Raw genomic sequence first — 15,069 nt, forward strand, 5'->3', positions numbered from 1 at the left:
GCTGAAAGTAGACTTGCTTGAACAAAGCAATCATGGAAATGAAGGCAAAGAAGGGAAGCTCCCATGCGAGCTTCTTTGCTCACAGCAGAGTTCATTGTTGACTTAATTGTTGAAAGTGTATTCGGACATTTTGTGGCATAAAAATTAGATGACAATTGAGCTGGCTCTAATCCTATAAGACACATGAATATTAAGAAATCAACTTTGCTAATTGGAAGTGTCGTGCTGGCAATGAGGGAAAGGTTGGAGAACTACACTTTGTCGGTTATTAGATATGATTTTGCAATTTCTTGGATTATGATATTATTACAGGGACAATAGTAAGGGCTTTATACTTTATATGAAATTGCATCCCATAATTCATTGGGCTGTAATTTATTTTTTAGTTTAAATCAGTCTGAGTAGTTTAGGATGAATTTTTGTTGAATATGATGCTAGAGCATAGATTATAAAAGCTGATATATCTAACTTAAGAGTGTATAACGTGGTTGCTAGATGTTGAAACTAAAATCCAGTTTCCTCTAATTAATACTTTGTTGATCTTAGCATGGAATTTGCCTCTTGTAATTGACAGGGAATGAAACTGCTTCCAACTAGTCGGAAGAGTTCCCTTGGTCGAATTCTAGTTAAGACCTGCAAAAAGAATAAGCCAAATATTAATTAGATACTAATTGTTCGTGTAAATATCAAAAGAGATACAATTATCATAAGTCATTACCAGTTTTCAATTCTCATGTTCATCAGGTCATAGCTACCGGACTGACTACTTTTAGTGAACCAGAGTCTGATCCGGTCTGGCATTATTTCAATATACAGGTTTGGAAATTTTTTTCGTACCCATTATTTGAAATAGTAATTTATTTTCATATTTTACTGCTAGAGTTGTTGTAACTTTGCATATATATTGTGTAGCTCTATAGCTCCCCTATCCAATGTCCCTTTTACTTTTAATATTCTCTCTTCAATTGCAGATCTTATCTTGTTGGTGGTTACATTAACCAAGATTACTTTTTTCTTATGATTTAGCTTTATGTTGGGGATGCATCTAAGAACTGGAAGTTGGTTCAGTCGAAAGGGAATAGTCGATTCTCTCTGAGAGCCATCAGAAAATCTGATCTTGCTGGACTATACTTCAACCGAGAAATGGAAGGGTATTGTAGATTTCGATGATCATCTTGACGATATAAGCAAGTAAGTGCTTTTGCCAGGCAGCACTTTATATTTTGGTATTATAATTGATTACACACAATCTATAATGATGAGAGCAGAATGCAATTAAACCAAAATTATTTATCAACATTCAAATTGGTTTCTTTTGTTCTGCAGGAAAGACTGGGCCAGCTGTAGCAGCATGATGGCAAAGTAGAACTAAAGAAGCATGATTTCTTGCACTATTCTTATCTGTAAATGTTCTTCATTATTGATTACTAATGAGCTTGTACTGATGTTTGTGCCTCGGCCATTGAAATTTTATGTTAATATGTACTTTATAAACGTGCTTTTAATTTCTTAGTCAATGCCCCAATGGTCCTTATGTTGATTTCTGGCAAAATCATGGTGCTGTTGTACTTCCATTGTATAGTTGCATTATTAGTTATTGATATCATTGCCTTAATGTGTACAGATATTTCCTTCTCCTTTTTCTAAATTATATTCAAGTTTAAGTGCTAATTTTATTGGGGAAATTCGTTAGTTACATTGATCATTGTTAATTGAGCTCCAAGTTTTCTATGCTAAACAGGATTTTTTTTTTCAAATTTGACAAGGCTATTGGCATGCTTTAAAAGCGTGGCCATATATCTCTATTGGCACGTTTTAAAAGCGTAGCCATATCTGGCACATATGGCTACGCTTTTAAAGCGTGGCGATCTTTAAAAGCGTGGTAAAAAAAAGCGTGGTGATAGATCACCAAAAGCGTAGCGATAGAGCAACCGGCACCCTTGCAGTTGTGACCCTTTCAAAAGCGTGCCGATAGTTCAAAAAGCGTGGCGAAAAGCTATCGCTACGCTTTTTTGGACTTTTCGCCACGCTTTAAAAGCGTAGCAAAAAGCTTGTTTTCTTGTAGTGAGTTTAGAGGGAGAGGTTCTCTCCTCTCTCTTTTAGGATTTAGAATTAGGATTTCTTTTGCTTTCAGGATTATTTCTTTTTATCAAGTTCAACATTCCTTTTTATTTATCTTCTCAATTTAGTTTATGAATTCTTCTATGTTACAGATTATTTTTTGAATTAATGTTATTTGAGGTATTTCAGTTTATTATTGCTCTCTTTTATTTATGTTACTATTGCTACCAATCTGAAGACATTTTTATTCCAGTAGATTTACTTTTTCCCTTTTGGTTTTGGTTAAGAAATCAGTAACTCAGGAGTTATCAAACTCAACGTGATCGATAATTGTTATCTTTGCTAATTGAATTGAACTTCAATAATCCAAATCTTTTTCTAGGAATTAACTAGGATTTGAAGATCAAACTAATTAGTCACTTGACCTTCCCTTGCTCTAGTAAAGGTTAACTAAGTGGAATTAAGATTCAATTTTCATCATCATTGATAAGGATAACTAGGATAGGACTTCCAATTTCTCATACCTTGCCAAAAGTGTGTTTTACAGTTATTTATTTATTTTATAATCTTTTACTTATTTTAATTACAATTTAAATTACTTGTTCCTCATCTTCAAAACCCCGATTTACAATCTTCATAACCAATGATAAGAACATACTTCCCTGCAGTTCCTTGAGAAGATGACCCGAGGTTTAAATACTTCGGTTATCAATTTTTAAGGGGTTTGTTACTTGTGACAACCAAAATGTTTGTAAGAAAAGTTGATTGCTTGGCTTAGTAACTATATTTGCAACGAGAGTTTACTATAACCTCTAAACCATCAATCTTCAGTTCTTTTTCATTCCCTCTCACCCCTACCCTATAAATACCACATCCTTACTCCTCCACTTTCCACACATCACAAACACTTCTTTTCCCCCTTGGCCGAACCACTCACCCCCCTCCATTTCCTCCATTTCTTTTTATTCTCCTCCTTTCTTTCTTCTTTTTTCTCGAGGACGAGCAAACATTTTAAGTTTGGTGTGAAAAAAAGCTTTACTTTTTGTTTTTCCATAACCATTAATGACACCTAAGGCCGGAGAAACCTCTAGAAAGAGGAAAGGGAAGGCAATTGCTTCCACCTTCGAGTCATGGGAGATGGAGAGATTCATCTCAAAGGTTCATCAAGACCACTTCTATGAAGTTGTGGCCAAGAAAAAGGTGATCCCCGAGGTCCCCTTCATGCTCAAAAAGAGTGAATATCTAGAGATCCGACGTGAGATTCAAAGAAGAGGTTGGAAAGCTCTCACCAACCCCATCCAACAAGTCGAAATCTTAATGGTTCAAGAGTTCTATGCTAATGCATGGATCACTAAGAACCATGATCAAAGTATGAACCCGAACCCAAAGAATTGGCTCACAATGGTTCGGGGGAATTACTTGGATTTCAGTCCGGAAAATGTGAGGTTGGCATTCAACTTGCCAATGATACAAGGAGATCTTCACCCTTTCACTAGAAGGGTCAACTTTGATCAAAGGTTGGACCAAGTCCTTAGGGACATTTGTGTGGAAGGAGCTCAGTGGAAGAGAGACTCAAGATGCAAGCCGGTTCAACTAAGAAGGCTTAACCTCAAACCCATGGCTAGGGGATGGTTGGAGTTCATCCAACGCTCTATCATTCCTACTAGCAACCGGTCTGAAGTTACAATAGACCGGGCTATCATGATCCATAGCATCATGAAGGGAGAGGAAGTAGAAGTTCATGAGATCATACCTCTAGAACTCTACAAGGTGGCGGACAAGCCCTCCACTTTGGCAAGGTTAGCCTTCCCTCATCTCATCTGTAACCTATGCAATTCAGCTGGAATTGTCATAGAGGAAGACATCCTCATTAAAGGAGACAAGCCTATCATTAAGAAGAGGATGGAGCAAACAAGAGAGCCCACTCATGGACCTCAACAAGAGCATGAGAAAATTCCTCATCAAGAAATCCCTGAGATGCCTCAAGGGATGCACTTTCCTCCACACAACTATTGGGAGCAAATCAACACCTACTTAGGAGAATTGAGTTCCAACATCGGGCAACTAAGGATGGAGCACCAAGAGCACTCCATTATCCTCAATGAAATCAGAGAGGACCAAAAGGTCGTGAGGAAGGAGCAACAAAGGCAAGGAAGAGACATAGAGGAGCTCAAGCACTCAATAAGATCTTCAACAGGAAGAACTAGCCGCCATCACTAAGGTGGACCCGTTCTTTAATTTCCTTGTTCTTATTTTTCTGTTTTTCAGTTTCATGCTTTATGTTTTGTCTATGTTTAAGTCTTTATTACATGATCATTAGTGTCTAGTGTCTATGTCTTAAAGCTATGAATGTCCTATGAATCCTTCACCTTTCTTAAATGAAAAATGTTTTTAATTGCAAAAGAACAAGAAGTACATGAATTTCAAATTTTATCTTGAAATTAGTTTAATTATTTTGATGTGGTGGCAATACTTTTTATTTTCTGAATGAATGCTTGAACAGTGCATATTTTTTATATTGAAGTTTATGAATGTTAAAATTGTTGGCTTTGAAAGAATAATGAAAAAAAGGAGAAATGTTATTGATAATCTAAAAATTCATAAAATTGATTCTTGAAGCAAGAAAAAGCAGTGAAAAACACAAAGCTTGCAAAAAAAAAAGGCAAAAAAAATAAAAAAGAAAGAAAGAAAGAAAAAAGCAAGCAGAAAAAGCCAATAACCCTTTAAACTAAAAGACAAGGGTAAAAAGGATCCAAGGCTTTGAGCATTAATGGATAGGAGGGCCCAAAGGAATAAAATCCTGGCCTAAGTGGCTAAATCAAGCTGTCCCTAACCATGTGCTTGTGGCGTGAAGGTGTCAAATGAAAAGACTGAGACTGAGCGGTTAAAGTCGTGGTCCGAAGCAAAAAGAGTGTCCCTAACCATGTGCTTGTGTGCTTTTATTAGTTTTTATGCAAAAATCACATTTCTAGACTTTACTATGAGTTTGTGTGTTTTTCTATGATTTCAGGAATTTTCTGGCTAAAATTGAGGGACCTGAGCAAAAATCTGATTCAGAGGCTGAGAAAGGACTGCAGATGCTGTTGGATTCTGACCCTCCTACACTCTAAGTGGATTTTCTGGAGCTACAGAAGCTCAATTGGTGCGTTCTCAATTGCGTTGGAAAGTAGACATCTTCGGCTTTCTGGCAATGTATAATAGTTCATACTCTTCCCGAGATTTGATGGCCCAAACTGGCGTTCAAATGCCCACTAGAGACCCTTTTCTGGAGTAAAATGCCAGAACTGGCACCAGAACTGGAGTTAAACGCCCAAACTGGCACCCAAGCTTGCGTTTAACTCCAAGAATGGCCTATGCACGTGAAAGCTTCAATACTCAGCCCAAGCACACACGAAGTGGGCCCCGGAAGTGGATTTCTGCACTCTCTGCACTTAGTTACTTATTTTCTGTAAACCTTAGTAACTAGTTTAGTATAAAGAGCATTTTTTACTATTGTATTCGTATGCTATCATACTATCATACCTTGGACTTGGAGGCTGGCCACACGGCTATCCTTTGACTATTTTCTCTTATGTATTTTCTACGGTGGAGTTTCTACACCTCATAGATTAAGGTGCGGAGCTCTGCTGTTCTTCATGAATTAATGCAAGTACTAATGTTTTTCATTCAATTCACGCCTACTTCGTCTCCAAGATATACTCTTGTACTTAATTCAGTTAAGTCAGAATGAAGGGGTGACCCGTGACAATCACCCAATCTTCGTTACTCGCTTAGCCAAGATTCGCATGCCTGACAACCACAAAGCGGCCTACATGATGTTCAACGTAGTCATTGGACGACAGCCAGAGTATATTCTCTTGGATATCTAATACACGGACCGAGTTTGTGAGATTAGTATCTTCGTGGTATAGGCTAGAACCATTGGCAGCCATTCTTGAGATCTGGAAAGTCTAAACCTTGTCTGTGGTATTTTGAGTAGGATTTGGAAAGGGATGACTGTGACGAGCTTCAAACTTGCGAATGTTAGGCGCAGTGACAGTGTCTAAAAGGATAAGGGTCCTATTCTGACGCTAGCAGGAACTGACAGATGATTAGCCATGCAGTAGCTGTACTTGGTATTTTTCATCTAAGACGAGAAATCTGACAGTTGATTAGCAGTACAGAGATCGTACCTGGTATTTTTCATCCGAGAGGATCATACAGCTTGCCATGGAAGGGAGCACGCATGGTTGGAAGAAGACAATAGTAAAGCAGAGGTTCAGAAGCAACAAAGCATCTTCACACGCTTATTTGAAATTCCCACCAATGAATTATATAAGTACCTTTATTTTATTTTATGTTTTATTTATCTTTTAATTATCAAATTCTCATAACTATTTGAATCCGCCTGACTAAGATTTACAAGATGACCATAGCTTGCTTCAAGCCGACAATTTCCATGGGATCGACCCTTCCTCACATAAGGTATTACTTGGACGACCCAGTGCACTTGCTGGTTAGTTGTGCGGAGTTGTGAAAAGTGTGAATCACAATTTCGTGCACCACAAATCATAAGTGATTAAATTCCAATGTCTTGGTAATTGATGCGGATTTTATAAATCTCAAAACACCGACAAGTGCACCGGGTCATATCAAGTAATAACTCACGGTGAGTGAGTGACGATCCCACTAGGATTAACGGATTAAGCAAGAAATGATTGATCGATTAATTTAGTGAGACAATCAATTTAGGGTTTTGAAAGACTTAAGCATAAACAGCAAGTAACAAGAGTAAACACTGAGAATTGAAAGGATGATATGATTAAGAAAATTAAAGTTTTAGAGATATTAAAACTTCCAGATTAATGCTTTTCACTTTTCACTTTAATCATGCAAAGATACTTCCGTGGAAAATCATTAGTAATCAAACCCCAATCCCTTAGTGATTCAATTTCTCTTTAACCTAATTAATCGCTAATCCCTTAGTCAATTATTTAAGAAAAGAGTTATGCATGTTCACTGATTTATAAATCCACACCATTCATAAGAATCTCCCCTAGTTAATTCAATGTCACTTATCAAGTCTAGTTTTAAAACTTAAGAGTTATGACAATTGGTTTTCATGCTTAATTCAATTAATCAACTTTTCCTAGAGGTTAAGGGAATTCAAGTTAGAGAAGAATTGTTTCCCAACACATTCAAACCCTTTAAGATGAAGAGCAAAAACCTTTTCTTAAAAAGGAATCAATGCATGAATTAGAGGTAGAAAAGCTAGTATATTAAACCATGGAATTAACAGTGCTCCTAACCTTAACCAAGGAGAATTAGTTGCTCATGTTCTTCAACGAAATCCTTAATTATCAAAAACTCAAAACTACAGATGAGTCCATATTTGATGATATATTTTGACTCAATTTGGATGGATTTCATCACATAAACTCACACTTAAGCACCAAAATAGCATACTTTTGTGATTTCTCCCCAATTTGATCCTAAATGTGAAAACATGTGCTTTTGTGCTTAAATTGAGTAATTTAATTCCACTTTCATGCCATTCGATGCCGTGATTTGTTTTGTGAGTGATTTCAGGTCATTTTGGCAAGATTGGTTAGGAAAAAGTGGAAGAAGGCATGTACAAGGGAGAACAGTTGAAGAAAACAAGGAAAAGTACACACAGACAAGTGTGCATGCGCACAAGCTTGCGTGCGTGTACACAAGAGGAAATTTGTATGTGTGAGTGCGCACAAGTACCTGTGCGTACACACATGTGGATTTTTAGCAAAGTGTGCGTACGCACAGGACCCTGCAGGTGATTTAATTAATGAAACACGTGCTGTGCGATTTCTGAAGGCTTTTGGCCCATTTTGGAAGGCTTGAAGGCTGAATTGAAGTGCTATATGAAGGGAATTCAACACATATGAAGGCATGCATTATTATTAGGTTTATTTTTAGTTTTTCTTAGTTAGGAAGCTTCTATAGGAGTAGTGTAGAGTAGAATGCATTCTTAGGGTTTTATCAATTTTGATTGTAGCATTTTATAGCAAGTTTGATCTTGGATTTTGCTTCTCTAATTGTAAGTACTCTTTAATTCCTCTTTAATTACATCAATTTTACTTTCAATTTCCCTTTGGTTCAAGTACTTTGTTTATAATTGCAATTTTGAGTTCTCGAGGTTTTGATTGATAAATTTAATGCTTTATGCTCTCTTTATGTTTGATTGCTTGTTTATATTTGGTTTTGTGAATAGTTGGTTATAGTTTTCCATTTTCCCTTGCAAATTCTTATGTTTTGGTTTTATGCACACAAGGTGTTTGTGGAAATGCCAATCTTAGAATTTGAGTAGATTTTCACACCTTGGCTTGGAATTTGAGTTCCTAGGATACTAGAGTCATAATGTCCGACATTTAGTGGTAATTCTTGGGGAGTTAGTTGACTCCTGTTTCCATTAAAGCTACCCTTTTATCAACTAGTTTGGTAAGTTGGTTAAGACTTATGGATTAAGGTCAATTATGCTTGCTTGACTTACTCCTCGATGTTTGGGGTTAACTAAGCAAGATTGACTTATGATAATTACCATAGTTGTGGTTATGGCAATGATAGGATTCCTTGGATCCTCTTATTTCCAAGTCAAGGCTCTTTTACATATCTTTGCATTTTCACTAGTTTTAATCTCATCTTCTCTTTAATTGCATTAATTACAATTTTTCTCATTCCTTAGTTCTTTCATTTCTTAAGTTCTTTTAATCTTTAGTTCTTTGATTTGATTCAAAAACCCCTTTGCCCTCACAACCGAAAGCGTAACACTTTCAATTGCATTCCTAGGAAGAACGACCCGAGGTTTCATTACTCTCGGTTAATTATTGATTTGAAAATTAAACTTTGATTGAGAGGACTATTTGTTAGTTTGGACTATGCTACCAATGAAGAAATTGTTTTGCTAAATTTCTGAACCAACACTAATTCATTCATCAAGTTTTTGGCGCCGTTGACGGGGAATGCAATTGAGCGCTATCTTTTAGTTGTTGTGAATATGTTAAGAGTGTAAATAGCACTTTTTGGTTGTTTGTTTTCTCTTGTTAGTAAGTTTTATTTATATTCTCTTTATGACTTTTTTACACCATTACCATAATGCACCCTGATGAGTAGATAATTTATACGCTTTTTGGCATTGTTTTTAGGTAGTTTTTAGTATGATTTAGTTAGTTTTTACTATGTTTTTATTAGTTTTTATGCAAAATTCACATTTCTAGACTTTACTATGAGTTTGTGTGTTTTTTTGTGATTTCAGGTATTTTCTGACTGAAATTGAGGGACCTGAGCAAAAATTTGATTCAGAGGCTGAAAAAAGACTGCAGATGCTGTTGGATTTTGACCTCCCTGCACTCAAAATGGATTTTGTGGTGCTTCAGTAACCCAATTGGCACGATCTCAATTGCGATGGAAAGTAGACATCTAGGGCTTTCCAGAAATATATAATAGTCCATACTTTGCCTGAGTTTTGACGACGCAAACTGGCGTTCAAATGCCAACTTCCTGCCCTATTCTGAAGTTAAACGCCAGAAACAGGTTACAAACCAGAGTTAAATGCCACAAACAGGCTGCAACCTGGCGTTTAACTCCAAGAGAAGCCTCTATATGTGTAAAGCTCAATGCTCAGCCCAAGCACACACCAAGTGGGCCCCAGAAGTGGATTTCTGCACTATCTGCACTTACTTACTTATTTTTTGTAACCCTAGCTACTAGTTTAGTATAAAAACAACTTTTAGAGACTTACTATGTACCTGATGAGATTTTTGATGGCATGAGTCTCTAAATCCCATGGTTGGGGTGAGGAGCTCTGCTGTGTTTCGATGAATTAATGCAATTACTACTGTTTTTCATTCAATCACGCTTGTTTCTATTCTAAGATATTCACTCGCACTTCACCCTGATGAATGTGATGATCTGTGACACTCATCATCATTCTCACCTATGAACGTGTGCCTGACAACCACCTCCGTTCACTACAAGAAAATAAGCTTTTTGCCACGCTTTTAAAGCGTACCGAAAGGTGCAAAAAAGGGGTACCGTTAGCCTTTCGCCACGCTTTTTGAGCTATCGGCACGCTTTTGAAAGGGTCACATCTGCCAGCGTGCCGGTTGATCTATCGGCACGCTTTTCTTGATCTATTGGTACGCTTTACTTTTTGCCACGCTTTTATCTATTGGTACGCTTAAAAGCGTGACTGTATGTATAACCCTATAGCCACGTTTTTAAAGCGTGCCAAAAGATGAATATACAGCCACGCTTTTAAAACATGCCAAAAAATGGATATCCAACCACGCTTTTAAAACATGCCGAAAGATGGATATCCAACCACGCTTTTAAAGCGTGCCAAAAATTAAAAACTTATCGTTACACTTCAAAAGCGTGGCCTAATCCTTTTTCAAATAAAAAAAAAAGAAAAATAAGAAAAATAGAAATACTAATAAGTTAATCTTTCAAATAAAATATAATACTAAAAAATTAATCTTCCATTGATTTATATGAATTATGTACATGATAAAACATGAATAAAATATTTAAAAAAAATAAATTCAAATTCCAAAATAAACATTTAAAAAAATTACAATTCTATGTTATAAAAAGTCTAATATAATTCCTAAACAACATTCGGACTAATTTGTAGCACACGAATGGTTGCCCGCAACTCTTGTATAGCTGTTGGAGGTGGAGAAGCTGTTGAGCAACAGTAACCTGTATGCATGAGAACTATACAACAAATTGCAAAATCAGTACTAATTTCAACCATGTCAAATTTGTCACTTAGTAATCAAAACTAGTAGCCTCCTTTTTATAATAATACGTACCTGCAACAAGACCCGAGTCATATGTGTAGACATCACCTCTGACCTGAACATATTAATATTAACTCTCATTACTTGGTATAGCATCAGAATTCAGAATATTAGAGGCTAAAGGCAGATTTAAATTTCATACATTGGGTTCCCAAATAAAAAATATAGGTACATTTTTCTAATAGCAAAGTGAACAAATGAAAATTTTCATCTCATCTCATTAAATCATTTCATTAACTGAATTAATGTAAAAAAATTCATGCCGGCATCAAGGAAGCATTAGTGAAAAGTATGCATTAAAATCACATAAAACATTGACAAATGGAATGTAAACATTGCATTGACTGCAACGATAGCAAGCAGCCATAATGAATCAAATGATGCATATAAGTTGGCACTAGTTGAGCATGTTCAAACTTGAAACACCAGTTACATTAAAAAAAAAAAAGAAAAATACTCGATGTCTAAGCTGAGGTTTCAACAAATACAACAAACATATAGCTATTACTAAGTAGTGGAATTTCACACTAAGAAGAATAGTGGCAAACCATATGGTGGTAGTGTCCAATTACAGCCAATACCACTATACGTTAATGCATCATCTGTTATCTGAAAGCTCATCAAAATTCACAGCACTGAGTTAACATACAAATGAAACCTAGAAAAAAGTTATGATACCTTGATAGTCTCGCTTAAATCTCCAAAACCGTGGAAGCTGTGCAGGGGGCAGAACTACCAGCGGGAAATTTCCCAGCCTTTGATAGTGGCAGTAGTGTTTGCAGAACTAATCCAAATTCAAAACTTGTTAATTTCCCAGCCTTTGAACACCTTTTGATGCGCCCACTAAAACTGCTTTAGCAGACTCAAATGATTCTAAGCACAAATATTGCATGGGAAAGAAAATAAACATAAGAATACTCATGTTAATCATTAACCCTGAGCAACAAAGTGGATTAAGAATGAGCTATGATATAAAACCCTACCTTGAAGGCCTCCATATGGTTTCAACTTCTCAAGAACTAAAGCTAGAATTGGTCCATGAATGTCCAAAACTTACTGTCATTGCAGCAGAGGCTGGCTTCAGAAGTTGTGCAGCTTCAGCAAAACTGCTTTGCACAGAAAGTTGCCTAGATAACCAATCAAAAAGTTCTTTACGCCCCTTCCGCACCAAGTTTAGAATTCGTCAAAGCAATTGTAATATAAGGAACCTACAATAGTAACATACTCAGAGGATAGACACAAGACAGAAGAATCACTTAAAAAAAGATTGAAACAGACCATTTTATCAAATTGAACTCCTCCCAAGTCAAATTGAAGTGTAGTCTTACAACTGTTTGAGAGTGGAATTACTTTCTTGACTTACTTTCTTGACCTCCAAGCCTCTGAACAGCATGGACAAAGGAGAGATGAAGATTAGGAGTCCAACGAAGCCTTAGCATCTTTGATCTCACATATTGTCTCACACCACTCCATCTCTTCCCTTCTCTTGATGCTGTGCTGCTGCTACTTGGGTTTGCTGAATTCCCTTCTTCATTGTTATCCTCCTCCTCCTCCTTTGCTTCATTATTATTCTCTTCTTCTAATTCCTCATCATCACTCATAGCTGCTCCTTCATTCATGTCAAATGAATTTTCCTCACCCTCATTATCATTACTACTCTTGCCGCCACTTCCTTCATTATTCTCTTGATGAATCTCAAATCTCTTTGACATATTTATTTATTTTAGGAGATGCGATGGTCAGTATAAATGCTACAATAATTTCTTGAATTCCTCCTTTACTAAATTACCTCTGAAAACCAAAACAAGGATGCAAACATTTAAACATACACACAACTAAAAATAAATAATTAAACAAGAACATAGAGGCTGTAGTAGTGACCACTCTCTATCTATATATACAGTAGTAATTAATTACTAGCTAGCCTTTAAAACCTATATTCACTGAAGCAATTAAGCTGCCTACTTCGCTATCTGATCTTTAATATACCTTAGCTTGAAGAGCGCTGTGAAAAAATACAAGAATAAGTTATTCCAAAATGTCTACCTGAACAAAGTTCAAAAGAATAAAAAGAAGAATCAGAACCCATAGGAAGCTTATCTTCTTCCATTAGATAACATGATGGAAGAAAAAATACAATCAAATATCTCATAGTTTTTCAGTTATAGAAATGTAAGGGATAAAGCTGACCTTCCCAGGGTGATTATACAAAGACGAAAGATCAGAGAAAAGAGATGGAATTCCCTGGAGAGAATACAAAAGAAAGAAATCACAATCAACTTCGAAAAACCTGAGCGAGGCATAATTTGAAGCTAAAAAGAAACTTGAATACCTTAGTTAGGGGAGGCCTAATGTAATTATCTGCTGTTGCTCTAAATTTGCCACCTTGCAAAAAATCTAGAGGTATTCTCTGCCAAACGAGATTCAGCAAAGAATGAACTCAAAGAATGAGCACCACATATTAGTAGCTGAGCGCTACCACAGCTACAGCAGAACAGAACCAAATGTCAAGAAGTTTAGAGAAAAAAAAACCCTAAACCATAGATCATATTAGAACAAAAAATAGAAATTTAGAAAAATAAAAAAAATGAAGAACCAAGAAAATCAAATTCAAAAATCAAATAATCAGATCAAGGAAAAAATTGACCAAATAATTTACCACGGCATTGTGAACGTTGAACATGGCTGACGGAGGTGCGACGAGTGAGGGAAAGGGAGACGGCGGCGCGACGACTTCAGAGAGGGAGACGGCAACGCAACGGGTGCTGAACCATGGAGGGAGGAGCGGCGATTGAGGGTTTGCGAAATAGAGTGAGCAACGATTGAGGTTCCGAATCCAACAAGGGTTTGCGAGACAGAGACCACTGAGAGAGTAGGAGGGCACGCCGAGACAGAGACCACTGATGGTGCGTGGACAGAGCAACACCGATGGAGGGTTCCAAATCTAACGAGGGTTACGTCGATGGTGTGAGGGTTGGGTGCGAGAGACCGTCGAGAAACAGCTGGGCGCGAGAGATCGTTGATGGTGCGGGGTTGGGTGCGACAGAGAGAGGGATGGGTGTGAGGGCTAGATGAAGGGCTGGGTGTGAGGGTTAGATGAACATGACGACGAGCTGTGTGGTGCGACGGTCTTGGCGATAGGCAGTGATGAACTTAGTGCGATGGCTTGCTGGGTGCGACGGCTTGCTTTTAGGTTATCTTCTAGGTTAAAAATGAATTTGGAAATAAAAGTGAAGTGTATGAGAAGTTACAACTTCTATAGGTTAAAAGTTAACTTAGAAAAAAGTGAAGTGTGTAAAAAATAGGGTGGCACTCTATCGGTACGTTTTTGTAGGGTGCCTATATAAACACAGTATATGGGCACGCTTAAAAAATGTGACTGTTAGAAAAAAATTAGTCACGTTTTTAAAGCGTGCTGATTTCTCTCTATGGGTATGCTTTACAAGTGTGGCAATAAGAAAGCGTGGCCAAATTTTAAATAAGTGGCCACCCTCGTAAAAGCGTGCTGATTTCCCTCTATGGCCACGCTTTTCAAGTGTGGCAAAAAAAGTGTGACGAAATCACAAATCAGTGGCCACCCTCACAAAAGCGTACCCATAGACCACTTTTGGGCACGCTTTAAAAGCATGGCAAAAAAAAAGTGTGCCGACAGACCTTTTTTCTTGTAGTGGTTCTATCTGTACTAGCTTGAGTGTGTATCTCTTAGCGTCCTGGTTCATGATCAGAGTCTTCGTGGTATAGGCTATAATTATTGGCGGCCATTCCTGAGATCCGGAAAGTCTAAACCTTCTCTGTGGTATTCCGAGTAGGATCTGTGAAGGGATGACTGTGACGTGCTTCAAACTCGCGAGTGTTGGGCGTAGTGATAGACGCAAAAGAATCAATGGATTCTATTCCAACATGAGTGAGAACCGACGGATGATTAGTCGTGCGATGACAGCACATTTGGACCATTTTCACTGAGAGGATAGATGGTAGCCATTAACAACGGTGATCCACCAACATACAGCTTGCCATGGAAGGGCACCTACGTGCGTGAAGAAGAAGATAGTAGGAAAGCAGAGATTCAGAAGACAGAGCATCTCCAAAACCTCAATCTGTTCTCCATTACTGCATAACAAGTATTATTTAATTTATGCTATTTACTCTTCATAAATATAATCACTCTTATCATTGATTTCCTGACTAAGAA

The 15,069-nt window shown here is 37.2% G+C and overlaps 1 protein-coding gene and 3 long non-coding RNA genes across 4 annotated transcripts; 1 reads left to right on the forward strand and 3 right to left on the reverse strand.

Moving 5' to 3' along the window:
* Window positions 483-1,627, forward strand: LOC107608229. The gene is made up of 3 exons (XR_001612771.2): window positions 483-816; window positions 1,027-1,191; window positions 1,327-1,627. It is a non-coding gene; the product is annotated as an uncharacterized LOC107608229 (long non-coding RNA).
* Window positions 10,536-11,620, reverse strand: LOC107608505. Its single transcript, XR_001612887.2, has 3 exons — window positions 11,556-11,620; window positions 10,890-10,932; window positions 10,536-10,791 (listed from the first exon to the last, which is right to left on the reverse strand). It is a non-coding gene; the product is annotated as an uncharacterized LOC107608505 (long non-coding RNA).
* Window positions 12,051-12,589, reverse strand: LOC110265077 (probable transcription factor KAN4). The gene is made up of 2 exons (XM_021107835.1): window positions 12,241-12,589; window positions 12,051-12,085 (listed from the first exon to the last, which is right to left on the reverse strand). The coding sequence occupies exons 1-2, from the start codon at window positions 12,587-12,589 to the stop codon at window positions 12,051-12,053; spliced, it is 384 nt and encodes a 127-aa protein (XP_020963494.1).
* LOC110264229 lies at window positions 12,618-13,117 on the reverse strand. Its single transcript, XR_002349981.1, has 3 exons — window positions 13,068-13,117; window positions 12,843-12,882; window positions 12,618-12,668 (listed from the first exon to the last, which is right to left on the reverse strand). It is a non-coding gene; the product is annotated as an uncharacterized LOC110264229 (long non-coding RNA).

The sequence above is a fragment of the Arachis ipaensis genome, chromosome B07 (assembly GCF_000816755.2).
Source record: "Arachis ipaensis cultivar K30076 chromosome B07, Araip1.1, whole genome shotgun sequence".
NCBI lineage: Eukaryota > Viridiplantae > Streptophyta > Magnoliopsida > Fabales > Fabaceae > Arachis > Arachis ipaensis.

Bases quoted from the DNA above. Each gene is read 5' to 3' on its own strand.
- LOC110265077 (XM_021107835.1), bottom strand. From the start codon at position 12,589: ATGTCAAAGAGATTTGAGATTCATCAAGAGAATAATGAAGGAAGTGGC. The intron at 12,086-12,240 runs GTAAGTCAAGAA...TTACTATTGTAG, and splicing joins GAGGCTTGGAGGTCAAGAAA to GTTCCTTATATTACAATTGC.